Here is a 24,618-nt window from a genome sequence, read left to right as displayed (position 1 = left end):
AGCGCGATTCAACAAGTCCCCGAAGTCTCACCCGATAAAAATAGGCTTTTACCAGACTATCTTATAGCAAACAGAGAAAATAATTTTTAAAAATCGATTCGATATACAGCCCAGGGGCGGTGATATAACGATTTGATTATCTACGGTTCTGGGGTCATGTACTCTCGCGAGACACGACAGGTTGTTTCCTAGAACATTTTGTGGAATCGTTCTTTTTTCTCAGACTCAGACGCAGTTACTGATCGTCGACCTCAGCTTGCGATATTGCCATATAAACCCGTCAATAAATCCCACATGGCGAGATTATTGAAACAATTTTTTATTTGTGATTAATTTTTAGTAACATTATCAAGCATATAACTAATGAAGAAATAATAACGCTATTTCGCTCTGGTATACAATAATATTCTATGTAAATATAATAACAATATGCGTTTTATTCAAACAGCAAATATTATGAATAATACTTGAGTATTTGTTTATTTATTTAAAATTTAAAAATTAACATTTCAATATTTATATTTCTTCTTCGACGTGGTATTTTGGCAACAACGCTAACTTGTCAGTGTTGACAACATAAAATTTGACACATATGTTCGATAAAATAATAATTCCTAGTGCCATGTTATAAATAATCTAAGCGGGTTGTAGTGGTAAATAAAAAACACCACAAAAATAGGTCCTTCGAAAAAAATGCCTTTACAATTTATGGCTATGGCGCAGGTGAGTGTATTTTTCTGTTCTGGTCCAGTAAAAAATTAATTGTCAAATGTCATAAGGTCCCGTTTCGATAGGTTCGCCCGAGTAAATATGCGATTTTTACAGAATGCCGTAGAACCTATGCAGGTCGATGCACCACCCGAGGACAATGACAACAACGAAGAACCATTTTACATGGTGGAAAACCCCACTTTGGACCTAGAGGCCTACGCTAACAGTTACACAAGTCTGGCCAAATTATACCGGCTAATATATGTCGTTGATCATTGTCCTTCATTGCGACTGGAAGCCCTGAAAATAGCTATCTCCTATGTTATGACAACTTACAATGTTAATTTATATCAAGTAGGTAGACCGGTTTGTAATATAAGAGTTATTTTTGAATGATTGCATTCGATTAGGTGCTACATCAGAGGTTAAGCGAATTAACATCAAATTTGAATGTCCCGGACGTTGCGGCGCCGTCCGCTTCCCAAGACGTTCCCCTAATAGATAACATGTGGGTGGAAACCAGGTTAAAGAAATCCGCCTTAAAATTGGAGAAACTAGACAATGATCTCAAGAACTACAAGAGTAACTCCATCAAGGAAAGCATCCGAAGGTTTGTAACTCCATTTTTTTCTACATAACTCTGTGAAATGGTTAGTTTTTAGAGGCCATGATGATTTAGGCGACCATTATTTAGACTGTGGTGATCTCTCAAACGCTTTAAAGTGCTACTCGCGCGCTAGAGACTACTGTACCAGTGGAAAACACGTCGTCAACATGTGTCTTAACGTAATCAAAGTGTCTGTTTATTTGCAAAACTGGTCCCATGTCTTGAGTTATGTAGCTAAAGCCGAAGCGACTCCAGGTAAATATCGAGAGTGCCCCCACATATATATCACAGACACCCTGTCGTTTTTCAGACTTCATTGAAACACAAGCCAAAGATAGTAATCCCCTTTTATTTACGAAACTGAGATGTGCGGCTGGCCTTGCAGAACTGGCCACGAGAAAATACAAGCAGGCCGCGAAACATTTCCTGCAGGTTGGTTTGCCGTTTGGTGATGGTTGACGTTTTGTTTTAATCGTGACAGTTTCCAGGCTAGCCTTGACCATTGCGACTTCCCGGAACTTTTGTCGCCGGGTAACGTAGCCACGTATGGGGGACTGTGCGCTTTGGCTACATTCGACAGGCCAGAATTACAGAAACATGTTGTGAACAATGGAGGTAAGATTTCTCTGTATCATTTTATAGCATAATATAAAATAAGAAACTACCCTTTGTCGTTACTGATAAGCACCTGCACAAAATCCAGATTAATTAAATTTTGCAACGTTGCCGCTTTTTGTGAATTGTATGTATGTTTGAAGAATATATTTCCGGAACTTATTTTGTCTATTTTAAATTGTAAAATTTTCACAACAATATGGAAACAAAATGTTAATCCAAAACTTATTAATCGAAAAAAAAATTCCTAAATTTTTCGATTATATGGAAAAAGTGGCAACATTTTTACTTCTCAGATCACGACAAAACTGCAAAAAAAAATATATTCGTATTTTGATGCGAAAGAATCGAAAATCTCTGTTAAATTGCTTTAGAATTCATAGTTGAGAGATATGTGACAAAAATGCAGTTTTTATACTATGTTATTAAAACTAAAGGTTGTATGAAATTTGTTCTACTTACCGTTTGATTCGACGTAAAAACCTGTCATTATTTGAATAAAAATCTCAGCAAAAAAGTTGAAAAACATAAAATATCTCAAAATTTTTATCTTATAATTCGAAAACAAAAGTTTGTATGAAATTTATTTTATTTTCATTGGAGTCAACGTACAAGTTCATTATAATTCCCGATATTTTCGTTAACCTCTCATTATTTGAATAGGAATAACAGGAAAAAATAATAAGGCTGTTATATTCTGTAGTTTAAAAACCTATATTTATCTGTATTTTATCGTTTCTTTGTGATTTGGTCTTTCTAATCGTATATATAGGTTTCAAGCCCTTCTTGGAACTGGAACCAGCGCTCCGCGACGCCATCTTAAAGTTCTACGAGTCGCGGTATGCCGCCTGCTTAAAACTCCTGGACGAAATGAAGGATTCCCTTTTGTTGGACTTGTACTTGGCCCCCCATGTCCCCGCCTTGTACTCCCAGATCCGAAGCAGAGCCCTGGTCCAGTATTTCAGGTAAGAACAAACTCTCAGGCGCGTTTTACTTGTTGGGTACCTATTTTCTCTTCTAGTCCGTACTTATCAGCCGACTTACGTAGAATGGCGCAGGCTTTCGGCCGTACCGTACCGGCCCTCGAGGACGAGCTCATGAAACTCATCCTGGAGGGACAGATTCAGGCTCGGATCGACTCCCATAACAAGGTACTGTTCGCGCGGGACGCCGACCAAAGGGGCGCGACTTTCGAGAGGGGACTCGCAGTGGGTCGCGAACAGCGTAGGAGGGCTCGGATGCTCGTTCTGCGAGCGGCCGTCTTACGGAGCCGCCTCCAGGTCCAGAGCCCTCCCCGAGAGCAGGGCGAGGGCGCCCAACAACAAATGCAACCGGTTACGAGCGCCAGGAGCTAAGGGAATGCTCCGTGAAATATATTTATTTCGTTCGTTTTTGTAAATACGTAAGGAATCATTATTGGGTAATAAAACAATAGATAAACGTTAATCTTTTGTTTTTATTTTGACACATTGATAAGATAATAGTCAGTAAACGTCGAATATAAGATGTATTCTTTGTCAAGAGCTCATTTCATATTTTATTTTGTCAGATTTTTATGGTAAAAATGCCAAGACCCTTTTAAACAGATCTATTTATCGAGGAGTCGGTGTTTTAAATAGAAATAGACCATATATTTTCCATAAATAACCACATTTTAAAGTATAAAGGATTTTCGCACGTATACAACTTTCCGTCAATAATAATAACCACATTATATATGTTTAATTATAAATACATTTATACCGTCTTATTTCTTTGATTTTATTAGTTATTACTTGGTACTATTTGTTTTTGCGCAACCAAGATAGATAAAAAAATATGGAAATTTTATTCAAAAGTGTATTGCTAATTGTATGAAAGAGAATGGAACTGACTTCCAAATCAAAATTTCATTATTTAAAACCTAGGGGAGTATAGAATTTTTGTTTTGAGATTTTTCCCACCGTCATACTTAGTGTAAAAAATGGTATGGAAAATGTTTACCTACATCCCTATAACACGGATGGAAACGTCAAACGGAACAAAATCATATGTTTTGACACGACTAAAATTTCTTCCTTTTATTTGAAATGGCGTGATATAATTAAATGAGGTTAACTTTTCATTTCACGTTTTACTTTAAATTTGATTATCAATACAGTAAATGATACCTTGCCAGGATGATTTATAGATCGATACCGAATAATAGATTTCGGAAGTTTCGGGACAAATTGAATTAAATCGAAGTAGCTATGCTTGGAAGAGCCGTCGTGGTTTTCTTGTATTTTGTTTTGGTTTCGTTGTTCGGTGTGTTTCTCAGATGGTCCGATGTCCTGGGTGACTTGATCTGTTTTTACTGCTCTCACCAGCAAGTGCCAAAGATCTACGACTATGTCATAGGTATTGGTCGTTGATATTTTGACGGTTTTATGTTGATTTCGGTCCGTTTTAGTTGGTGGTGGTTCCGCGGGTTCCATAATAGCTAGTCGACTAGCCGAGGACCGCAGTAAGAGCGTACTGGTCTTAGAAGCCGGGAAGTATGACTCGGATTTGTTACATATCCCCTCCATGGGCTTGCTTCTTCAGAACTCGCCTTATGACTGGAAGTACAAGACGGTGCCTCAGGAACATGCTTGTCACGGTCTGGTGAACAGTTCCAGCGTCTGGCCGATGGGTAAAATATTAGGGGGCACTAGCATGTTAAACAATATGTTGTACACTAGGGGTCACAAGCAGGATTTCGATGAATGGTTCGAGAAACACGAGAATTACAAATACTCTGACATACTGTACTATTACGAGAAGTTAGAAAAACATTCCATTTTTGTAAGGGACATAATTTTCCATACCGTCTTGCCAGGAATAATATTAAGTGCCGCAGAACATCTAGGATACCCGATACTGGATGATAACATGGACTGTGAAGTGGGTTATAGTAAGCCCAAGGCCGTTTTAGATGAGGGTAAACGTTGGACCACCGCGAATGTCTTGAAACAGAATAAAGACGAAAATCTCGTCATCCAGCTAGGTTGTATGGTGGAGAAGGTTCTGTTCAGAGACAATTATGAAGCCTACGGGGTAAAATATAACTATCTGAAGAAGACCTATACAGTTCGTGCTAGATTAGGTGTTATTTTAGCGGCTGGTGTGGTAGGAACTCCGAAAATATTGATGTTGTCTGGGGTAGGAGATAAGGAACACCTAACGCAAGTAGGAATACAGCCGAAAATCGATCTGCCAGTCGGGAAAAATCTCCAAGATCACATAACGACTGGGTTCGACCTGGTTCTGATCAATGAGACCTTGGAACTGGGCATAGGGCAGATGCTGAACCCTCTTTCCATGTGGAATTACTTTACTAAAGGCACTGGACCTTGGACAACTACGGGTTGCGAATTGATGGCGTTTTTTAACACGAAGAACACCTCGGGTCAACCGGACTTACAGTTTATGGTGATGCCACTGTCTATCAGGGAGGACGATGGTGTTTTCCTGAGAAAGTTGGTGGGTATCAGTGATAAAACATTTTCTGATTATTTCGCCAGGAACCGCAAGCCGTCCATCACGATTTTACCAGTAGTTTTACACCCAAAGAGTCGGGGATTCTTGAGGTTGCATAGCAAGGACCCTGCAGAACCGCCGCTCATCGATCCCAAATATTTATCTGCGCCAGAAGACGTGGACACGTTAATTCTCGGTATCCAATTAATAAAACAGCTTGTGGACACTCCGCAGATGAAGCTCATTGGTGCAGAACTGAACAGAACTCCATTTCCGGGCTGTGAGCATCACACCTTTGATACCAGAGCATATTGGGAGTGTTACGTGACTCGCTTGACGATAACCTCCTACCATCCGGTGGGAACCTGTAAAATGGGACACCCTAGTGACGTTTCGACCGTAGTGGACTTCGATTTTAAAGTCCAAAGAACGAATAACTTGTATGTTGTAGACGGTTCGGTATTACCGACGTTAACAAGTGGTAACATCAACGGTGCTATATTGATGTTAGCGGAGATGGCTAGCGACGTGATAAGGAAATCCTATTTTTTAAATACGGGGTATTGCCGTATGTCAGATTTATTTTTGTTGTAAATTATGATATTGTCTTACCAAATGAAAATAAATATACAATTTAAATAACTTTTTCTGTAATCAACTTAGTTTTATTTATAAACTTAAACCTATATCTCAACAATGTAAACAGTGTTCTTATTGACAGGCGGCGTCCCCGCCCACCTAACTAGGGTGGGGGCAAAATACTTTGACAAAAAACACAGCGCTCTGTCGGGGAATCTATTTTCGCAACTAAGGAATTAAAAAAAGCAGATAACTAAAATGATATATTACATTGATTTAAAAATAACCATCTTATATAAATTATAAAATATTGGATTATTACACAGTGTTTCTCTGTTGTCGAATAAAATAATCCGTAGGGCTTTATCTTGTCGCGCGGCGTCCTTTCGCCGAATCCACTCCCTTGTCCCTCCGACAAATAAATACAACACGGTATGTATCAATGTAACTTTTTTATTATAATATTAAAAAGAAACAATACAAACTGATATTTAAACAAAAAACAGGCCGATCGCCAATCGCAAAAATAATGATTAATCGCGGCGAGGGAAACAAGCTATCACAAACGTCCAGTCCGATACGCGACCGCGGGCCAATCGCGTCGTCTTTAGGAACAAGCTCGGCCCCGGAACCCGCCGCGTTGCCAAGTCGTCGGAAATTTCCCCGAGCACCCCATAATGAAAACATGTCACACCAGACGCCACCGATTTCGGTGGTTAATTGCAAGATAATGCCGGTCCGGATGGTAACAGTATAGGGCAAATTTCGTCAAGACTTCAAAATAAATTATAAACACCAGCATCGGAAAGAAAATAAACATGGAGGTTGAACGCCTTGTTTTTTTATAATTATTTATATATATAAATTGAAATACAATTCTAAGTATATATGTACAATTATACATCCACGTATTCAATAGTTCTCGCTCTCGTTCACCAAAATACGCGCGCTCCTTCGACCCTTTCTCTCGCTCTCACTCACTCTCTCGCGACAGTACAATTTTTTTTGCTATTACAGAAAATAAAGAAAAAAAAGGACAAGTGGGCCGCGGCACCATCCGTAACGAGTGACGACTCGTCCGTAATGTCGGAACCTTTTTTAATTTTACGACAGGAAAATAAAGATAATGTGATAATATAACATAATGTTACAGATTCAAAGTCAGATAATAAATTAAGGAGAAAAGGGACGAGCGGTGAGCCACCCATCATGCCAAGTACTTGTATTCGTCCTTCTGTCCCTCGGTCCTCTCCAGGTATTCCTTCTCGATGAGTATGTCTATACATTTCTGAAAACAACGATTTAAAAAAAAAGATCTTCGGGCAAGATGGCTCGTCGCGGCTTACCTTGATGGTCTGAACTCGGGGTTTGAAACGTGAGGACAACTGGTTGAGTACTTCGGCCACCAACTGCTGGTGCTGATGGATCTGTAACAAACGAGAGAAGGTTCCGTAGAAAAAATAGAAATGCGACTGTATAGGCGACCTTGCGTGAATATTTTTGTCCAGCACAATCAGAGGTGGCTAATTTAAATTGTCACAACAAAAGCTTAAATTACACGAACGCAATCATTTTTAAGTTTGCTTGTTTTGTAGGTTGCGTTGGGAACCATCGCCAGTTTCAGTCGTGCATTTTCAGTTACTATTTTCGGACCTACTAGTTTCATTCGAGTGTTTTATGTTTTGTTTGTAGTATGATTGTAAATAACAATATATTGTACATTAATATAGAAGCAGTATTTGTCAAGATTAACAAGTTAATTGAAAAGTCCCCAGCCCGACACATAGATTGCGCTACTAGAATTAAATCCATGGTTTTTAGTTAGCCCCAACCCTCAAAAGATGCGTGTATAAATTTGATAGCTGTCGGATCATTAGTTTGTGAATTATAGCATTTTGAGTGAAGCAACTATTGTTAATGTGAAAAAATGGATAAAAAGGAATATTGCGTGTTGATAAAATATTGTTTTTTGAAGGGAAAAAGTACAGTTGAAGCAAACACTTGGCTTGATGCCGATTTTCCGGACACTGCCACAGGAAACCATTAAGGATTGGTATGCTAAGTTTAGACGTGGTGAAATGAGCACCGAAGACGGTGAACGCAGTGAACGCCCAAAAGGGGTTATTACCGACGAAAACATTAATAAAATCCACAAAATGATTTTGAATCACCGTAAATTGAAATTGAATGAAATAGCAGACACTTTAAAGATATCAACTGAATGTTTATATCATATCATTCATGAATATTTCGGTATGAGAAAGGTCTGTGCAAAGTGGATGCCGCGCGAGTTCACTTTTGACCAAAAACAATGATGAATTGATGATTCGGAGCAGTGTTTCAAGATGATCAAGTGTAATAAACCCGAGTTTTTGCGTTGATATGTGAGAATGGATGAAATATGGCTCCATCATTTTACTCCGAAGTTCAATCGACAGTCATCCGAGTGGAGTGCACACGATGAACCCGCTCCAAAGCGTGGGAAAACGCAATAGTCGACTGGCAAGGTTATGGCGTCTGTATTTCATTGACTACCTTGGAAATGGAAGGACCATCGACATAGCTATTATTACATAGCGTTATTGGACCATTTGAAGGACGAGATCGCCCAAAAAACGGCCGCATTTGAAGAAAAAGCAAGAGCTGCTTCACCAAGACAATGCACCGTGTAACAAGTCAGTGAAAACGATGGAAAAAATCCATGAATTGGGCTTCGAATTGCTTCCTCATCTACCATATTCTCCAGATCTGGCCCCCAGCGACTATTTCCTGTTCTTAGATCTCAAAATAACGCTCGCTGGGAAAAAAATTGTCGAATGAAGAGGTGATCGTCATTCGCCAGTCGGTAGGCTTAATGTTGAGGACCGTGGTTCGGAGCCCACGTTAAACTTCAGGCCCGGTCCAGATAAACCCATAGTCGGTAAAAGGAGAATTTAAAATAAAAAAAACTTCTTTCACACAAGTTTTAACGAATAATAATATTCTTAATAATAATCCAGTACAAATAGGGAGAGACTTAACGATACTTGAAGATAGAACTCTAATAGATCTAATAAAATTGATGAAAGGAGTTGTAGAACAATATTTTGCCTAGAGTACTGAGCTGTTAACGTTCAGTAATTGTAGTTTCAGTAATTTTTTTTATTTGTACTTATATATTTAATATTTGCATAGAATGTTATTTTAATCTAAAATAAATAAAATTTCTTTTCAATTTGAATGCTATTGGCCAATAAATGTGACGTCACAAGGTAATCATGCGAAATCAAAACAAAATATTTACTCTACAGCTTTCTATGTGGCCGATTTAAATGCAGGGACTTACCTTCCGCATCTTCATTATTCGAACGATGGCGGCTTGGATCAACAACTTCCGGTCTTCTTCGATGTGCTTGTGGGTGGTTTCTTGTTCCAGCTTCAGCTCGGTCTTCATGGGTATGTTGATGTTGACGCGGAGTTTCTTGCTGGAAAACGTAACGAAAGGGGTCACATTTTGGCGGGAGCGGTGTGCGATGATCTTACTTTTTATAGCCCAGGTTAATGGAGACAGTCGAGTTGACGTTGACGTCGTTCTCCTCCTCGTCGCAGACCAAAAGTTTCGCTTTAAGTAGAATCTGGATGACCTAGAAAAAACGACGCGTTTTTGCCGATCTTACACGATATCGATATAATATCGATATATTTCCACTTCAGTCGTAACTTTCACCAAAAAGAATGTTAAACTGCAGGGGGAAACATTGGCCTACTTCGTTGAACATCCACAAAACGCAGCCCCAAAGAAAAATAATAATATTCCCCAATGCACAAACTGCCAACAGTAGCATACTAAAAATTTCTGCAGTAGGAAAACTCTATGTGAAGTGTGCTGGTAAACATAACAAAATCAATACAGAAAGGAACGAAATAGCGTAGCAACATGTACATTATGCAACGAAAAAGAATACTCAGGCCAATTATAAAGGGGGTGTAGTACACCAGAAGAAAATCAAAGAACATCAGCCGAATAAAATGACAGCTGTACAACGATTAAGACAACTCCGCAAAGCATAAAACTATGCGTACAACTGGCATTGAACAAAAAACTTGAAGAAACATGAAACTTGAAAATAATTATTCTTTGGGCCAATAATTTTAGACAATTTATTGATGATGAATGTAAACATTTGAAATTGCACCAAGCGGGGGTTGGTAACCTTTTAGTAGCATTTCTATAAATCCCCGTAGGCTGCATAAAATCGAATCACGTACGGTTGAAGTACGAGTGAATACGTGAGGTTATAAAGCGAATAAGACAAGATTTCTAATGTAATGAATCCTTATTCAGAACCTAGGGCACATAATGTAGCTGCTCCTCTGTTTTTGAAATTCACTGAAGTTTACCAGAGCATTTGTGATCTTTTGCAGATTCCTAGTCCTCTTCGCCTTCCCCAAAGTCTTCAGTTATCAAAATCAGATTGTAACCACCGTTTTTTTTTCGTTTGCGCTGCATTCTATTTCCAATCCGATAAAAAACTATTCATCGGAGTTCTCCTCTCTACTCAGTAACATTTTAACACGCTGGAAGAAATAATTCTTTAAACTATTAGGGTAAACCCTGTAGGTGATATTCCCTTTTAATTTGTGGAATATTTTGACACAATGGAAATAAAAAACCAAAAAAAATGTATGTCGACGTTTCTAGACAAAGATCTGCTTCAAAACATATAAAAATTGCTTACTGTATCAATCGTCACTCATTACGATATGAAAAGCGAACAAAAATGAAATATCGAGCACAAGCTTTTGAGTCTTTGGAAAGGGTCTCAGATCAGGTTTTTATGCGGGTTATTGAAAAATACTCGGAAGGTCGAATTAGCAGGAAAATACAGAAGTATTAGAAGATTTACTTCAAATACTATCACAATTGCTTACTGTATAACATTTTACTCATTACCATATGAGCTGAATATAAAGGAACTGTCAAACACGAGGTTTTGAGACTTTGGAGAGGGTCCCAAATCAGCTGCTTATGCAGATTGTTGAACAACACTTGGAAAGGCGGAATCCCACCTTCCAAAATCAGCAGGAAGACGAGGAAGTATCAAAATGTACGGATCTCAACCAAGAAAACCTGATTTCCAGAAATTTTAACAACTCAACTAGGTATGAGGATCAGGGACTTACTTGTATCAAGAAATCCTGTTTGATCTGGGTGTTCTCTTCCAATTGCGCGACGGTCCACGAATCAGCCACGTTGAATTGCAATAGGACGGCCATCTGAAAGGTGCTGGCTTGCAGCGTATACCTGGAACGAAAGAGATATAAATTTAGCCGGTCGTCGGGCAATGGCGTCTGGTACCTGTTCTTGAAACCGTTCGTGTTGAGCTCGCCCTTGGACATGTTGTACAACCAGTTCAGCTTCCTGCCCGAATGTTGGCTGGCGTAGAAATTCGTAAACCTGCTCACGCTGCGCTCCAACTGAAACAGACGGACGTTGACAGGATTTTGGTGAAGGATAAAGGATCGAGCCTCACCTCCGACGGCAGCCCGAACGTGAACGATTGCTGAAATGGCCACGAGCCCGATGATAATACCTGAATACTGAAATCTATACCTGAAACAGAGACAACGAATTGAACGGGGGCACGGTCGGGATGGTAGAGTCGTACCTAGGGTCTCGTTCGAATTCACCATGTGATTCCTGAACTGCTCGTTAAGGTCCTTCGACACTCCAATATCCTGGAACATTCTCTGCAGTTTTGACGTGTACTCAAAGCCGCAAGCCTGCTTCAGCTTGGAGATCATCGAAGCCTCGGCGTCGTCGCTAGCCGACATGTGTTGCACCAGACGTTTGGCCAGCATCTGGCGACGGACATTGTGTAAAATAGAAATGCGATCGTATAGGCGACTTCGGAGAAACATTTTGTCCGGTCCGTATGATTATTAGAATCAAAGCATGCGATTGGTTTATTTCAAGTTTATTTGTTCGAAATGGTTTGGTTTCAAACAAAAGGAAATCTTCATTTTATGGTGTGCTTACGTTCAATTATTAATCAACATAAAAATTGGTTTGATTGTTTGAACCTTTGAGGAAAACCATTCATCGGGCCATTTTCTAACTACTTCGAAATTGGCGAATTGCCCATTGATGCGAAAAGTTGATAGTCGGACGGGGCAAAGTCTGGAGAGGACGGCGTGTGCGATAGTGTCACATCCAAGTGCTTTCAATGCTTCGTTGACCGGTTTTGCTTTGTGAGACGTGTTATCGGTAGCGATCACTAATAACTCTCCAGGTTTCCACAGTTCGTAATACACCACGCCACTTTGCTCCCGTCAAACACACAGCACCGCCTTGCGACCAAGACGATTTGGTCTTGAAGAGTCGATCGACCGGCTTCGCCAGTGATAACCATGATTTTTTAAGCTTAGAGTTTTCAAGATAAATCCACTTTTCATCACCAGTGACTACTCAATGCTTAAGTGTCTTTTGATCACACCTTTGAAACAGCATTTCACAGACGATTTTTCAATTCTTTATATGCCACTCAATTGATACGGCACTAATAGTTTCTTGGGCAATACGTGCCGCAAATCCACGTTTTCAGACACAAAATTTGACATTTTCAAAGAGGTATAAATCTATGACAATGTTATTATCACATTTTAATTGTCCAATCAATAATTATTTTCCAAATAAAATTTTTAAAACTATTGTTACATGTTCATTGTATTTTCTGATCCAACAAGTAGATAGAATATTAACTGGGAAATATTTAAAGTTTGCTTTCGGTATAACGAAAACTAAAAAATAGAACTCTAGTAGATTCCATAAAAGTGATGGCACCAAAGAAGTATGAAAAATGGGGGAGTTGTAGAACAGAATTTTGATTATATTGCCTGGAGTACCGAACCCTTAACCTTTTTTATTTATTTATTTACTTATATTTCTTTATTTTTAATCGCCCCAAATGATTTGAAATGAACCGGGCAAAACATTTCTCCAGAGCTCACTATAGGAGATGCACTCGTCAGCATCGTTGGGTACTCACCTTGCTATAGAACTTCTGAAACACATCCTTGTCCTCGATGTACTTGAACACCACCATCTGCGTGAAAAATTACCACGTCAACGCTTACTAGCACACACACACACCCAACAAGCGCGCTCCCAGCTCACCACTTGGTTTAGAGTATCCTCCAGTTCTGCCTCTTCCGCGTTTTTGTTGCTCTTCTTCAACAATAGGTCGCAGTACTTGGCCAGTAGCTCTGGGGATCGGCTGGACGAGTTGGCTGACTTCGTGACGGCATTCGTATTTATGAACCTTCCGCAAGCCTGAAAGATTTTCGTGTTATTTTCGTTCTCGCCAGACAACGTAATCGAGGGCCTACCTTGTCGAGAGCTGCCACGAAACCACTGTCGTTTCCGAATGCGACTAGCACCAGGGCGTTGTATTTCTTGTGAACCTCGAGGATTGTGTTGACGTATATCTTCGGATCCTAGTTCGGTAAGAAAACCGTCGGTTAAACAAGGAGAACGCAACCGGAGACGAATGGACTTACATTATGGGCGCTTTCTCCACATTTTTCTATGGCTGCAAGGCCTTGGGCGGCTATATGTTGTTCCAGCAAACCTCTTAGTTCACCTACGAGCAATCGTACATCAATACACGAACATATTACATTTAAAATGATCAAAGGGCCTTAAATGTGACAAATGGGGCATGAATTCATACTTTTACGATTTTTCTTCTCTAAATCTGGTCTTGTTCAAATGATTCAAAGTTCCTTCATCATTTTTACCACAAATAAGCTGTAGAAACACGCACCAAATGTTAGGAGAAATAACCAAAAAATAGTTTTATGAAATTTAAAATATCCGCCAAAGCACAATCCCCATGGATGTAAGCAAGTCGCAAGTGAATGTCAATTTCGTCTCTGGAGGACCTTCTGTGGTGCACATTTTTGAGTCAGCACAATGAACCTAAGGAAGAAGCATCAATCCTATAAAATGTTTTATGTTAGATAATTCTACAGGTTTCAAGTTTAGTATAGCTTCATATTATCAGCACAGCTAAAACTTAAGCAGGAGAAACTCCCTGGTTCACCAGGAATAAATCAATACATAAAAAAGGCAATTCTTAATTTATAGGATTACAGCAAAGGCGGCTGATTTTCTAGCCGATACAAGCTAGATATCTGAGACCCTGAGGAAGTCAACAACAACTTAGTTTGTCAATACCCGGCTATATTTCTTCCAAAACAAAAGCCTGAGCAAGTACAAACTGTACCAGTGACGAATTTACACCAAATACGGCAGTGGACAAGTTAAAAATGTAGTTACACCAACTAGTAAACTAGTACTTTAATTTTTCACTATTTGGGCAACTTTAAACCGATATTATTCAATCTATATCTTAAATATACTTTTGTTCAAATTAAATACCCCCTACCATAAAATAAGCCTTCATGTGTACATTTGCATAAAGAAGAAACGATAAACCAACATTTTTAACGAAACTTGTATCATTTCCTACAAATATCCAAGGGTCTCATGATTTTTTTTCTAGGGATGTAGCCTGCTAAAAAATATAAATCTCGATATATCTGTCAAAAACTATATCGACAAAAACATCGATGTTTTTTCGGCATTCATATTTCCACCCACTGTACCAATTACAATTAGTTACACAATCAACAATTGATTTCTGATTGCTTCCGAGGACATAAATCGGAAAAATTGCAGAATTTTTTATCAGATACCAATATATTCGATAAAGTTTTATCTGCTTTTTCATTTTTTACCCTCCGACTTGATTTTTACAGATAACCATTGTTAAATACACTCGCAAATAAATGTTGTGTTTACCGTTTCTTCGAAAAAAAAATACTATGACAAGGGGAAACTTCAAACATAAATCGTACATACGCGAAAAAAAATTATCCGATAGGAATTATCACTGTCACTTGATGATAATGGTCATGTATACATTATTATCGATATTTAATCAACCTGTTTAAACAAACAGGGGAGTGTTGTTGAACATAACATATAACGAAACCCGGTTAAAAAGGCATAAAAAAAGGAACAGAGTTACTGACCTAGTCCATCGGGAATCCTAGCCACCAAACTGTACATCCTCCCCAAATCGTCGTCCTTGTCCGCATCCAGCAATTGCTTGAATTCCGAATGCAACAATTCCAGATGCTTCTGGATGAGCACCCTCTCGCAGGTCTTGGCCAGGCGTTCGCTAGTGGTCTCGTGTAAGTATATCTGAACTCTCCTCTGTTCCTCTTGCAGGCGTTGCTCGGCCTGGAACGAACCCCTTCATCGTCACAAATCCACCGCGTCGATGCCGAGCGTTCAACTCACCCGCTTCATATACTCGGTGACGGGATTCTCGGCCAGGAAAACCCCGCTCTCCCGTGTATAGAACCGTTCCGTATCCTCCAAGAAAACGTTCTCGAAGCTCTCCTTGTACACGCTCAGGTTGGGCCCCTTCGCGCCCGGTTCTTCCTCGTTGAGGCCCAGTTCCACGTAGCAGTTGATCACGCCGGATACAAGACGCGTGTTTATCGTCTCGCCGTTTCGTTCTTTCTCGATGAGTTTCAGGACCGCATTCGTAACCTAGGACAAGAAGCGCCGTGAGACCGACGCCTTCCTCACCGCAAACACCATACTCACGCCCTTGTTCAGTTGTTTGAAGAGGTGATCCCTCCAAGTTACTAAGGCCAATTGATAGATTTCGTATACATATTTTCTACCTTCCTCGCATTCTCGTTTCACCCAGTGCCGGTTTAAATACGCGCAGACCCCGTCGAGTACCTGAAATCACGCACGTTTCCTCTAGTCATGTCACGACACTCGTATGTATACATACCTTGCTACAGAACTGGTAGTCCTCCCACTGCACAGTGTAAAATTTTAACACATCCTCGTCCATCCTGTGTATACCGTCCTAAATAAGAAACATGACCTATATCTTACGTCGCCTCAACATATGTGCTCACTTACATCAAGCAGTTTAATTAAATAATTCTTTAGAAATTCTTTAAGCCTCTTATATAGTTCCATACCAACTAGCTGGGCGCCACCCCCAACTTGATGCTTTCCCTTTTTTGTTGACGAGTTCGCTGCTCCTCTACCATTGTTCTGTTGTTGATGAACCGACGTACAATAATTATAAACATGAGTATATAGTTCAATATATCTGCAAATATGCCTGATAATGACTGTTCGCGTTCAAACTCTCAAACCTACCGTTTCTTGGACATACTCTCCCTATTGTAAACTTGTCTTATACCTAAATTTAAGTCTCCCCATATTTGGTCTAAATCGATTGCAGTTTTTAAACCAGTATTATTTAAAGAGTTTATAGAATTCTTATTCGACATTGCCCCCACTGTGGTTATAATCTGAAATGACACAGACGTTCATAATGAACATTTTACTTATACATACCCTGTTATACAATTTCACTCATATAAAAAGTTCATAAAATGACCCGTTTTTTTTAACGAGTTACAGAAATCGGGACAGGATCGATTTGCAAAACGGGACGAGCAACGGCGGATTAAAAATATTTCGGCAGCATTTATCCCGATTTTATTTTGGTGTTTTTATAGACATTCATTCACCTTTTGTTTCCAATCATGAACTTTCCTTTTTGTTGCGTTAATCCTGCAAAAGCAACTTACCAGTCTTATTATAACATAACAAAAATTTACACGTTATATACAGCGTACAAAGAAGAGGAAAAACTCCAAATTTACAAAAATTACGGGAAATGAAACGAAATTTATTTATTCTTCTATTTTTCGAGCACGAAAATGACAGACGACTTTACTGAATTCTCAGGATTGCAGCTGGTGACTTTCATTTTTATACCAACTTTATAATTATTAAAAAACTATTCCTAAATAAATGTTTTAATTCGCAATTGAAAGGTTTTTTGCATATTTGTTGATTTATGAATAAACAGTAGGGAAAATATGTATAAACAAAATATTATTTAAATTAAATGCGACATCTATTGATGCCTAAATTCATGTCATTGAACGTCATAACAAAACTGGCGCGAGATAATATTTTATTTGGATGTTGCTGTTTTGTTTTATTGAATTTAAGTTTAATAGAATAAAAGAAAATGGGTATTTTAAATTTATCTAAACTGCTTGCTGATGTTGCTCCACAGGCGATAAAAGAGGCTGATATAAAGTCGTATTTCGGTATACATTGACAACATTGTTATTTGGATACGATATAATTATTTTGCTTTTAGGTCGTAAAATCGCTATTGATGCCTCGATGTCGTTGTATCAGTTTTTGATAGCAGTCAGGTCAGAGGGTGCTCAATTAACATCCGTGGATGGTGAAACAACCTCACATCTTGTGGGCACATTTTACCGAACAATAAGACTGCTAGAACATGGCATCAAACCTGTCTATGTTTTTGATGGTAAACCACCAGAATTAAAAAGTGGCGAATTGAGTAAACGTATGGAGAAACGTGCTGAAGCACAAAAGGTTTGTTATATATACATGTTAATGTTCATCAATATTTTATAAGATTTTAATAGCTCTTGGAGAAAGCCACAGAGGCAGGAGATACAGCAGAAATGGATAAATTCAACAGGAGGCTAGTTAAGGTAACTAGGAAACATAATGATGAGGCCAAACAATTATTGTCCTTGATGGGGGTACCTTATATTGAAGCCCCATGTGAAGCTGAAGCACAATGTGCGGCTATGGTTAGTTTTCATAACTATTATTACCATCTTAGCTATACTAATTTTCTTTTAGGTAAAAGCAGGCAAAGTTTTCGCAACAGCCACAGAGGATATGGATGCACTGACATTTGGTTCCAATGTTTTGTTGCGCCATATGACTTACAGTGAGGCTAGAAAAATGCCCATACAAGAAATTCACCTGGACAAGGTACTGGAGGGATTACAATTATCACAAAATGAAGTAAGAAGTGAGTAGAAATAGCAAGGCAACTACTAACCTGCATGATTCCAGTTCATTGATCTTTGTATTTTAATGGGATGCGATTATACTGAGAGTATAAGGGGTATAGGACCCAAGAAATCTATTGATTTAATCAGGCAACACAGGAGCATTGAGGGTATACTGAAGAACATTGACAAGGACAAGTACCCACCACCGGAAGATTGGAACTATGAAGGCGCCAGGGAACTGTTTCAGAATCCAGAGGTGGCTGATGCAGAGGGTCTGGAGGTTAGTATCAATTGGTGTTAAGAAAGTATTTTGAGCCTGACACTCATTTGTTACCAGTTAAAATGGAGTGAGCCTGATGAGGAGGGCATGGTTAAGTTTCTTTGCGGTGACCGGCAGTTTAGCGAGGACCGCGTGAGGAATGGCGTCAAGAAGTTGTTGAAGGCCCGCGGGAGCAGTACCCAGGGCCGGTTAGATAGTTTCTTCAAAGTGCTCAGTACAGTTCCGGCGAAGAGGAAGCAGGAAGACAAGAAGAACACTCCTAATAAGAGGGGGAAAATTGCGGGTAGTGGTAGGGGAAGGGGAAGACCAAAATAATTTAAACTCTTATTTTATACTTTTATTATTAATATGATTTATTGTTAAAACGGAAAAAAAACAGTTTTTTCGCATATGTGTATATGGATTTTCTTACAGTAAATATATTATTTTAAAGATATGTTTGTTTAATTTCATCTCCATAGTCGCTCCACCATAAAACGGTTACTTAGCAACCTTAGTTGTGACATCAATAATCAGAAAAAACAAACTCCGTCGATTACAGGCAGATTTTCATAAAAAATGGATAGCGTTTTAATGCCCAGCGAGATAGAACTTTTCGTCGAGACCATGCAGCCTCACGGCATGAAGAATTTAGGCACCGAACAGTGAGTTATCGGAACCACCTACCACACCATCGTTCAATGAATCTGATCGCGCTTTTCAGATGGCTGGAGTGGCACAACAGGCTCCAGAAATTGAACCAAGAGGCCCTGGTGGAGGCGGCGGCCGTTAAGGAAGAACACGTCCAAGAAGTCCTGGTGTCCTACGGCAAGGTATCGTTCAGAGCAGTTGGGAAACGGAAAGGTGACTTAGTTTTTCGGTTGCAGGCCAAAGTTCTGATCCACGAAGCCGTCTTGGTCCACATATGGAAGTACAAAGTGCTGCCGAAGTTGCTGAAATTGGAGGCCGAGCCTCAGTGCACCTTCATAGCGTACTCGGTCCTGTATCACGAAGCTGTCTGCGTTTCCCTGCTGGAGCTGGTCATGTATCACGCGAGTTTTTGTGAAGGTGCGTTGATATTGGTGCCAGGTCTTAAATATTGTCATATTTTTTGCCGGAATGAATATTTAACGACCATTCAACAAAGCGAAATCTACGCATCTTAGACCAAACCAAACAAGCGATTATCAGACGGTATCAGGTCTGAGTACGCTGGTTGCTCGAGTACTTCACATCGAAATAATCATTTTTAAGCCTTGAATACATCATCTTGGTCTCTAGACTGTAACAATTCTTCTTGTAACAGCGCGTCGTCTTTTGTCATGCGACGTTGCCGATTCTTCACTTTTTTCTTTGGATTCGGGTACGTTTTAAACAACCGTTATACTCTCGTCTGCTGTTAAGCTGTTTCAGGATTTCTTCAACGGTCGGTTCCAAATACTTTCAGAAGAAACGTTTAGGCTATCTTTTGAAGCTTCACTTGCCTCCTCGTCTACTAAAGCGTCGAAATCAAACTGGTCAGTTGTGATATGAGTATCGTATTGTACAGATAAAAATTAATTCCTGGTACCAGAAACCAATTTTTAACACGCGTGCTTATCTTTGAAACCACTCTTGCAGCTCTGGACGATACGGCGGTGGACTTGCTGGACTACGTGTCGGGGGTGATCTCTCAGCTGTTGAACGCCAAGCCCCGCGACCAGCCTCAGCATCGCGAGAACGCCGAGGAGGAGCTGTTCAGGCAACGGGGGAACCTATCGTTCGAAATCGGGATCCGTGCATTGTCTATGCTGAGATATCTAACCGAAAATATGGACAGGTAGGTAACCGGTTAACTCTTTCCCGATATTCGATGATCATCGAGGGCTTCCAGGCTTCCGATCAGCGTGTGCAACCGGGTTTACACCACCCACGACGTGCCGGTGCTCTTGGTCGAAGTGCTGCATGCCAAACCCTGGCAGCACGACGACAAACAGTACCACAACGGCAAATGGAGCCAGTGGGACGGCGAGCGACTCGCGCAGGCAGAGGCGCAGGTCTGGTTGACCCTGAGACACGTCCTGCTGGACCCCGAATGCCCTAAGTACTACCCCATCACGGAGAACCGTCGCAATCAGCTGGTGAGGCTCATATGCCTGATGGGTCCCCACATACTGGACCAACTGTCGCCCCTGGCCGAACTGAAGGTGGGTGAGTCCGATGATAATTTCGTTTTACCCTTCTTTGTGCCTTCAGCATTGGCTGTGTCGGCTCTCCTGCCTGGAAGAATACGCTGCGCCGGCCAAACCGCTCCTGCTCGAGCCCGTGCTGGAAATCAAGGAACGCATCCTGCAGGAATGCGGCGGGAAATGGCGGAGGATCGCCGAGAAGCAGTTGCAGTACATATTTTCCGACGACAGGGACACTCTACAGGAGGCTGCAAAGAAGTGATTGATAATTTGGTACTACCGAAGCCACAGAACTAACGTTTTAATCCCCCCATAGGTTGACCGAAGCTTACAACACCGACCTCATCGAGAAATTTGAGAATGACGACACCCACACCTGTGTCAACTGCGGGAAGGTCGCCATCCAGCGATGCTCCAAGTGCAAGAGGTTCTGGTACTGTTCCAGAGCCTGTCAGGTCGACAACTGGCAAAGCCACAAAGAAAAATGCCACCATTGATCTTGTTTTTCCGCAATTTTATTGTACGCACCTCTACAGATAGGCCGAGTTTAACTGATACATGTTCATACCCTTGTTCAACAAAAAACCCTGTATGTTCAGCGACTGTAAGGCATTGGTGAACTTGGTCTTCAGTATGCCGGCCGACTCGCTCGCCTCCTTGATCTCTTGCAGCGTGAACAAAGACTTGGACTCGTTCTCCGACTTCCTCTGCAGCACCTCCACCAACCTCATGACCTACAAACACACACTCAGTGGGGCTGTTTCCTTTTATTTTCGCTAACACTATTCGAGTACCTGGTTCTTGTAACTCATCCCTGTCCCCATCTGTGACCTGGTTACATCCAGCATCCCCGTCTCGTTGGTGAACACGTCCACGATGCTGTGCTTCATGATCTCGACCACGTCCAGGGCGTCTTGTTCGGTGGCTTCTTCTCGCAGTTCCGTTTTGGCGCGGGCCTTGACGATCGCGTGAGATGAGAATGTTTTTTTATCATGATTGTTCTTACCTGGGTCAGTCTTATCAGCGAGTACAACTGCCTGGCTGTTACGGGCGTGGAGTCCCCCGACGCGAACTGCTTCCGGAGGGAGACGTAGAAGTCTATCAGGATGGACTTGGCGCCGTCAGAGAGCTGAGGGTTCACGTATTTCTGCGCGTAGGCGATGTATTTTCGGAATGCCTTGTGAGGTAGGGGATCCAGCTCGGTACCGCAGTTTCTGAGTCGATTTCTGTCATAGTTTGCGTGTCGTTATCGGTACAGAGCCTAATGTAATTCAAACTAACCTCAAAGTGTCGACTCCTTCGCGGACAGTGTGGTTCAAATTAGCAGCGACGTTTTTCGATACAAAACGACGCTTTTTGGAGGACGATGAATGCGAGGCCAGGATGTTCTTGGACAGGTACTCGTCGAAATCCTGAAAATTATGTTAGGTGCCTGTAAAACTGTTTCTAGCACTTCCGGTACCTCACCGAGGGGTAATAAAGAACACTTATATGCCTGGTAGTTAAATAAATATATTTTTATAAAGAATCATTATTTGAAGCCTTCCTATAACTAGTACCTGGACTTTTATTCCAGCAGTCTATCCTCAAACTTCACCTCTAACATTCCACACTTTAAAAGTCATTCACACAATCGTGTAACAAGAAAAACATGTCATCTCTTATACAGTCATAAATATCCAATTCACTGTCAGGGACAGATGATTAAATACCATTACACCATCCATGTAATGGGCTCAAAATAACGACTCTGTAACTTATTCATCAAAAAATTAGGCGAAGTTAAAGATAAATAATAATCATATTGATAAATGATTGGACTATATGATGGATCACGGTATAAGAAGAAAAACTTGTGCACAATCTGGTACTGGTAACCTTATTAAAACTCTTTATATCACCTAAAAGCTATATAATGATTGTGATATTCTTTCTTTCTCTTATACACTAAGATTATATTATACACTATAGATAAAAAACTGAAGTATTTAATAAACAATCATTTGTTTTGTACAGTTAGCTAGATTTTTTGTTATCAAAGTATAAAGATCAAAGTATAAAGAGTGTTTAAAAAACAATCATTCGTTCCACCTGGTTAACTAGATTTTTCCATTTTCAATAATTATGGGTAATTCTCGACCATATACAACGACTGTAAGATAAAAACCAACTTGTCCATACCTCGTCGGGCTTGTCCAACAATATGAACGTCAGGTCGAACCTGGACAGCATGGGCGAGCCAATCTTCAAGTTTTCGGAGATCGTCTTCGACTTGTTGTAGTGTCCGCCCGCTGGATTCGCCGCCACCAGGATCGTAGGTTTCGTGGGCAACGAACAGATAACTCCCGCCTTGGCTATACTAATGCACTGTTGTTCCATGGCTTCCAGGAGACCCTGCCGAATCAATCTCCGGTAAAATCCTACGTTTTATCGGAGTATTAAATCACTCACCGCGTGTTGGGCTGGCATTTTGTCAAATTCATCGATACAGCAACAGCCTTGGTCGGCCAGCATCAGTGCTCCCGCTTCCAGGGCGTATTCGCCTCCGTTTTCTCGCGTCATGGTGACTGTGAGCCCTGACGTGGTGCTGCCGCTCCCACACGCATAAACACCTGTAAAAACAGCTCATTCAGTACAGAAAAAAACAACTGATGTGACTTCAGCACCTCTGGGAGAAACGTTAGAGCAACTTTTCAGCATTTGACTTTTGCCCAAGCCTGGATCGCCCACTAGGAGGACGTGAGATTCGGCACGCGACGTATTGGATTTGGTGCCTCGGAACAACGCTAACACCAGGCCGGCTTTAATGATTTCGTGCCCGTAAATGGTAGGGCAGAGCGAGTTTACCAAGTACGGGAATAAATTGGGCCTACTATGTATTTGCTGTACAATAAAATTATATTTAACGAGACTTTTGGGACTAATGTACACGTTACCTTGATAGAGTAATAATCCTCCGGAGTAAAGTTCAATATATCCTGTAAATTCGAGCCTTCGCATTCTGTTTTGTTGTTGTATATCGAAACCACGTTCAAATACAAGTTAAAAACAGTGTTTTGTTTATTTGTACCTTTATTGTGATTTGGATCCCTGACCTATTTTATATAACATTGCTTGATGACACCATATCGCAAAGTTTTACTTAAAATACTACCTTCACCACTCCCGATATTGTAACATCATCACCTGGAGAACAACTATTAACTAAATCTTCCGTCAACTCGCATTCTAGTGTTTGAGGTACGACAAGTGACTAAAAAAAACCAAGTCCAAACCTCTTTCTATAAAATTAATACAACATACATCATTTTCCTGGATAACGACGCTTTGCCAATAAATTGTTTTCGCCAGAGGCGAATCATAAACACACTCAAAGTGGCCTTTCATTCTACAGCCACTGGTTTGGCACTTTTCCAACGGTGTATAAATTCCATTTGTTTGCTTCACCAGCTGCGTTGTCTTGCATGATTCACAATAGAAAGGCATAGCGGTACAGACGATTTTAACAGTACCTGCTTTGATCACCGTACCGCGAAGGGAGACGAATTTTCCTGCAATCACAGATGTAAAAATAGATTTTTATGTATACAAAAAAATATATTTCACCGAAACAATTAACATTAACATCTCTTAGTTGGAGTACTGGCTCAAAGTTGAGTATCCGGGCCCCTATCAGTGGTATCTTCTTTTGGGAGTCTTGTGCGGATTCACTTGTGTTTTTTGTCTGAGATATATAGTCATGCATAGCCAGTCCGAGACAGTTTAATACAAACTCTGTATTGCAAGTGAGGTCTTTAATGAATTCTGGCCAGTCCGCTACAAAATCATTATCGTCAATAACCTTCTTGTAATCCAAAGTGAAAAAATGATCTTTCTCTATTTGTTGTAAAGAATAAACAGCGCTGTTACGTTTTATATGTGCTTGAAAAGATTCTACCTGACAACTAATCGTCTTCAAATGTTCTTCCTCTAAAAAACAATATTTATTACCTAACACGTTTTATGAACAATATTCTACCCACCAACGTTCATAAAGTATAAATCCATTTTGCTGGAATAACTATTATTTGGAATTTGCGCCATTCTAATTTAAAATACCAAGATAAATGAGGTTATAGACTGAAAATAAACACATCTTAAACAATAAACTTATTTCGATTACTCAATTTAGACCTTTATGGCATATGGACATAAATGTCAACAATTTTTCTTCAATATGATTGGATTTAGCTATTGATGGATAAGATAATAATAAAAGACAG

The 24,618-nt window shown here is 40.2% G+C and overlaps 6 protein-coding genes across 13 annotated transcripts; 4 read left to right on the top strand and 2 right to left on the bottom strand.

Annotated features, from left to right (window-relative positions):
* Positions 1-578: 578 nt before the first annotated feature.
* Positions 579-3,379, top strand: CSN1b (COP9 signalosome subunit 1b). Of its 2 annotated transcripts, none has more exons than XM_076412840.1 (8): positions 579-723; positions 826-1,065; positions 1,122-1,321; positions 1,374-1,573; positions 1,629-1,750; positions 1,807-1,933; positions 2,706-2,898; positions 2,955-3,379. In XM_076412840.1, exons 1-8 carry the CDS (start codon positions 694-696, stop codon positions 3,286-3,288), a joined length of 1,446 nt encoding a protein of 481 aa, XP_076268955.1. In that variant the 5' UTR covers positions 579-693; the 3' UTR covers positions 3,289-3,379. The 2 variants fall into 2 exon arrangements, with proteins under 2 accessions (XP_076268955.1, XP_076268956.1); XM_076412841.1 differs by having other exon boundaries at positions 607-723; positions 780-1,065.
* A 567-nt stretch (positions 3,380-3,946) lies between these two features.
* On the top strand, positions 3,947-6,067 carry LOC143201649 (glucose dehydrogenase [FAD, quinone]). The gene is made up of 2 exons (XM_076412839.1): positions 3,947-4,312; positions 4,365-6,067. The coding sequence occupies exons 1-2, from the start codon at positions 4,165-4,167 to the stop codon at positions 6,005-6,007; spliced, it is 1,791 nt and encodes a 596-aa protein (XP_076268954.1). The 5' UTR covers positions 3,947-4,164; the 3' UTR covers positions 6,008-6,067.
* A 175-nt stretch (positions 6,068-6,242) lies between these two features.
* Cul1 (Cullin 1) lies at positions 6,243-16,857 on the bottom strand. Of its 6 annotated transcripts, none has more exons than XM_076412834.1 (20): positions 16,708-16,825; positions 16,441-16,649; positions 16,230-16,384; positions 15,984-16,179; positions 15,850-15,927; positions 15,654-15,794; positions 15,342-15,596; positions 15,071-15,281; positions 13,532-13,614; positions 13,361-13,468; positions 13,149-13,304; positions 13,021-13,077; positions 11,641-11,833; positions 11,506-11,585; positions 11,331-11,449; positions 11,156-11,276; positions 9,515-9,615; positions 9,318-9,456; positions 7,339-7,419; positions 6,243-7,280 (listed from the first exon to the last, which is right to left on the bottom strand). In XM_076412834.1, the coding sequence occupies exons 2-20, from the start codon at positions 16,450-16,452 to the stop codon at positions 7,200-7,202; spliced, it is 2,367 nt and encodes a 788-aa protein (XP_076268949.1). In that variant the 5' UTR covers positions 16,453-16,649; positions 16,708-16,825; the 3' UTR covers positions 6,243-7,199. The 6 variants fall into 6 exon arrangements, with proteins under 6 accessions (XP_076268949.1, XP_076268950.1, XP_076268951.1 ...); XM_076412835.1 differs by having other exon boundaries at positions 16,715-16,822; XM_076412836.1 differs by lacking the exon at positions 16,441-16,649 and having other exon boundaries at positions 16,667-16,857.
* A 160-nt stretch (positions 16,858-17,017) lies between these two features.
* On the top strand, positions 17,018-18,643 carry Fen1 (Flap structure-specific endonuclease 1). Its single transcript, XM_076412847.1, has 6 exons — positions 17,018-17,197; positions 17,251-17,495; positions 17,549-17,719; positions 17,772-17,939; positions 17,991-18,209; positions 18,267-18,643. Exons 1-6 carry the CDS (start codon positions 17,116-17,118, stop codon positions 18,522-18,524), a joined length of 1,143 nt encoding a protein of 380 aa, XP_076268962.1. The 5' UTR covers positions 17,018-17,115; the 3' UTR covers positions 18,525-18,643.
* On the top strand, positions 18,619-20,853 carry LOC143201655 (zinc finger MYND domain-containing protein 10-like). The gene is made up of 6 exons (XM_076412848.1): positions 18,619-18,853; positions 18,913-19,256; positions 19,809-20,007; positions 20,062-20,374; positions 20,424-20,614; positions 20,673-20,853. The coding sequence occupies exons 1-6, from the start codon at positions 18,768-18,770 to the stop codon at positions 20,851-20,853; spliced, it is 1,314 nt and encodes a 437-aa protein (XP_076268963.1). The 5' UTR covers positions 18,619-18,767.
* Positions 20,683-24,506, bottom strand: LOC143201648 (DNA helicase MCM8). Of its 2 annotated transcripts, XM_076412838.1 has the most exons (13): positions 24,379-24,506; positions 23,963-24,325; positions 23,660-23,907; positions 23,511-23,609; positions 23,293-23,451; positions 23,023-23,239; positions 22,808-22,968; positions 22,538-22,750; positions 21,638-21,768; positions 21,363-21,582; positions 21,151-21,312; positions 20,885-21,090; positions 20,683-20,819 (listed from the first exon to the last, which is right to left on the bottom strand). In XM_076412838.1, the coding sequence occupies exons 1-12, from the start codon at positions 24,437-24,439 to the stop codon at positions 20,887-20,889; spliced, it is 2,238 nt and encodes a 745-aa protein (XP_076268953.1). In that variant the 5' UTR covers positions 24,440-24,506; the 3' UTR covers positions 20,683-20,819; positions 20,885-20,886. The 2 variants fall into 2 exon arrangements, with proteins under 2 accessions (XP_076268953.1, XP_076268952.1); XM_076412837.1 differs by lacking the exon at positions 20,683-20,819 and having other exon boundaries at positions 20,850-21,090.
* Between the last annotated feature and the right edge of the window lie 112 nt (positions 24,507-24,618).

Source organism: Rhynchophorus ferrugineus, unplaced genomic scaffold (assembly GCF_030347505.1).
Source record: "Rhynchophorus ferrugineus isolate W39M unplaced genomic scaffold, kcgeb_rfMv2 rfM8, whole genome shotgun sequence".
NCBI lineage: Eukaryota > Metazoa > Arthropoda > Insecta > Coleoptera > Curculionidae > Rhynchophorus > Rhynchophorus ferrugineus.
The sequence above is the reverse complement of the archived record's forward strand: the minus strand, read 5'-3'. Positions and strand labels throughout refer to the sequence as shown.

Bases quoted from the DNA above. Each gene is read 5' to 3' on its own strand.
- LOC143201648 (XM_076412838.1), bottom strand. From the start codon at position 24,439: ATGGCGCAAATTCCAAATAATAGTTATTCCAGCAAAATGGATTTATAC. The intron at 24,326-24,378 runs GTGGGTAGAATA...ATTGTTTTTTAG, and splicing joins TTTATACTTTATGAACGTTG to AGGAAGAACATTTGAAGACG. The intron at 23,240-23,292 runs GTAACGTGTACA...TTTATTGTACAG, and splicing joins AGGATTATTACTCTATCAAG to CAAATACATAGTAGGCCCAA.
- CSN1b (XM_076412840.1), top strand. From the start codon at position 694: ATGCCTTTACAATTTATGGCTATGGCGCAG. The intron at 1,066-1,121 runs GTAGGTAGACCG...GCATTCGATTAG, and splicing joins ACAATGTTAATTTATATCAA to GTGCTACATCAGAGGTTAAG. The intron at 2,899-2,954 runs GTAAGAACAAAC...TTTCTCTTCTAG, and splicing joins GCCCTGGTCCAGTATTTCAG to TCCGTACTTATCAGCCGACT.
- Fen1 (XM_076412847.1), top strand. From the start codon at position 17,116: ATGGGTATTTTAAATTTATCTAAACTGCTTGCTGATGTTGCTCCACAG. The intron at 17,496-17,548 runs GTTTGTTATATA...AGATTTTAATAG, and splicing joins AACGTGCTGAAGCACAAAAG to CTCTTGGAGAAAGCCACAGA. The intron at 17,940-17,990 runs GTAAGAAGTGAG...GCATGATTCCAG, and splicing joins TACAATTATCACAAAATGAA to TTCATTGATCTTTGTATTTT.
- LOC143201649 (XM_076412839.1), top strand. From the start codon at position 4,165: ATGCTTGGAAGAGCCGTCGTGGTTTTCTTGTATTTTGTTTTGGTTTCG. The intron at 4,313-4,364 runs GTATTGGTCGTT...GGTCCGTTTTAG, and splicing joins GATCTACGACTATGTCATAG to TTGGTGGTGGTTCCGCGGGT.
- LOC143201655 (XM_076412848.1), top strand. From the start codon at position 18,768: ATGGATAGCGTTTTAATGCCCAGCGAGATAGAACTTTTCGTCGAGACC. The intron at 18,854-18,912 runs GTGAGTTATCGG...CGCGCTTTTCAG, and splicing joins AAGAATTTAGGCACCGAACA to ATGGCTGGAGTGGCACAACA. The intron at 19,257-19,808 runs GTGCGTTGATAT...CCACTCTTGCAG, and splicing joins TCACGCGAGTTTTTGTGAAG to CTCTGGACGATACGGCGGTG.
- Cul1 (XM_076412831.1), bottom strand. The intron at 13,305-13,360 runs GTAGGCCCTCGA...AAAATCTTTCAG, and splicing joins TCGTGGCAGCTCTCGACAAG to GCTTGCGGAAGGTTCATAAA. The intron at 11,834-13,020 runs GTGAGTACCCAA...GTCCGTCGCCAG, and splicing joins TTCAGAAGTTCTATAGCAAG to ATGCTGGCCAAACGTCTGGT.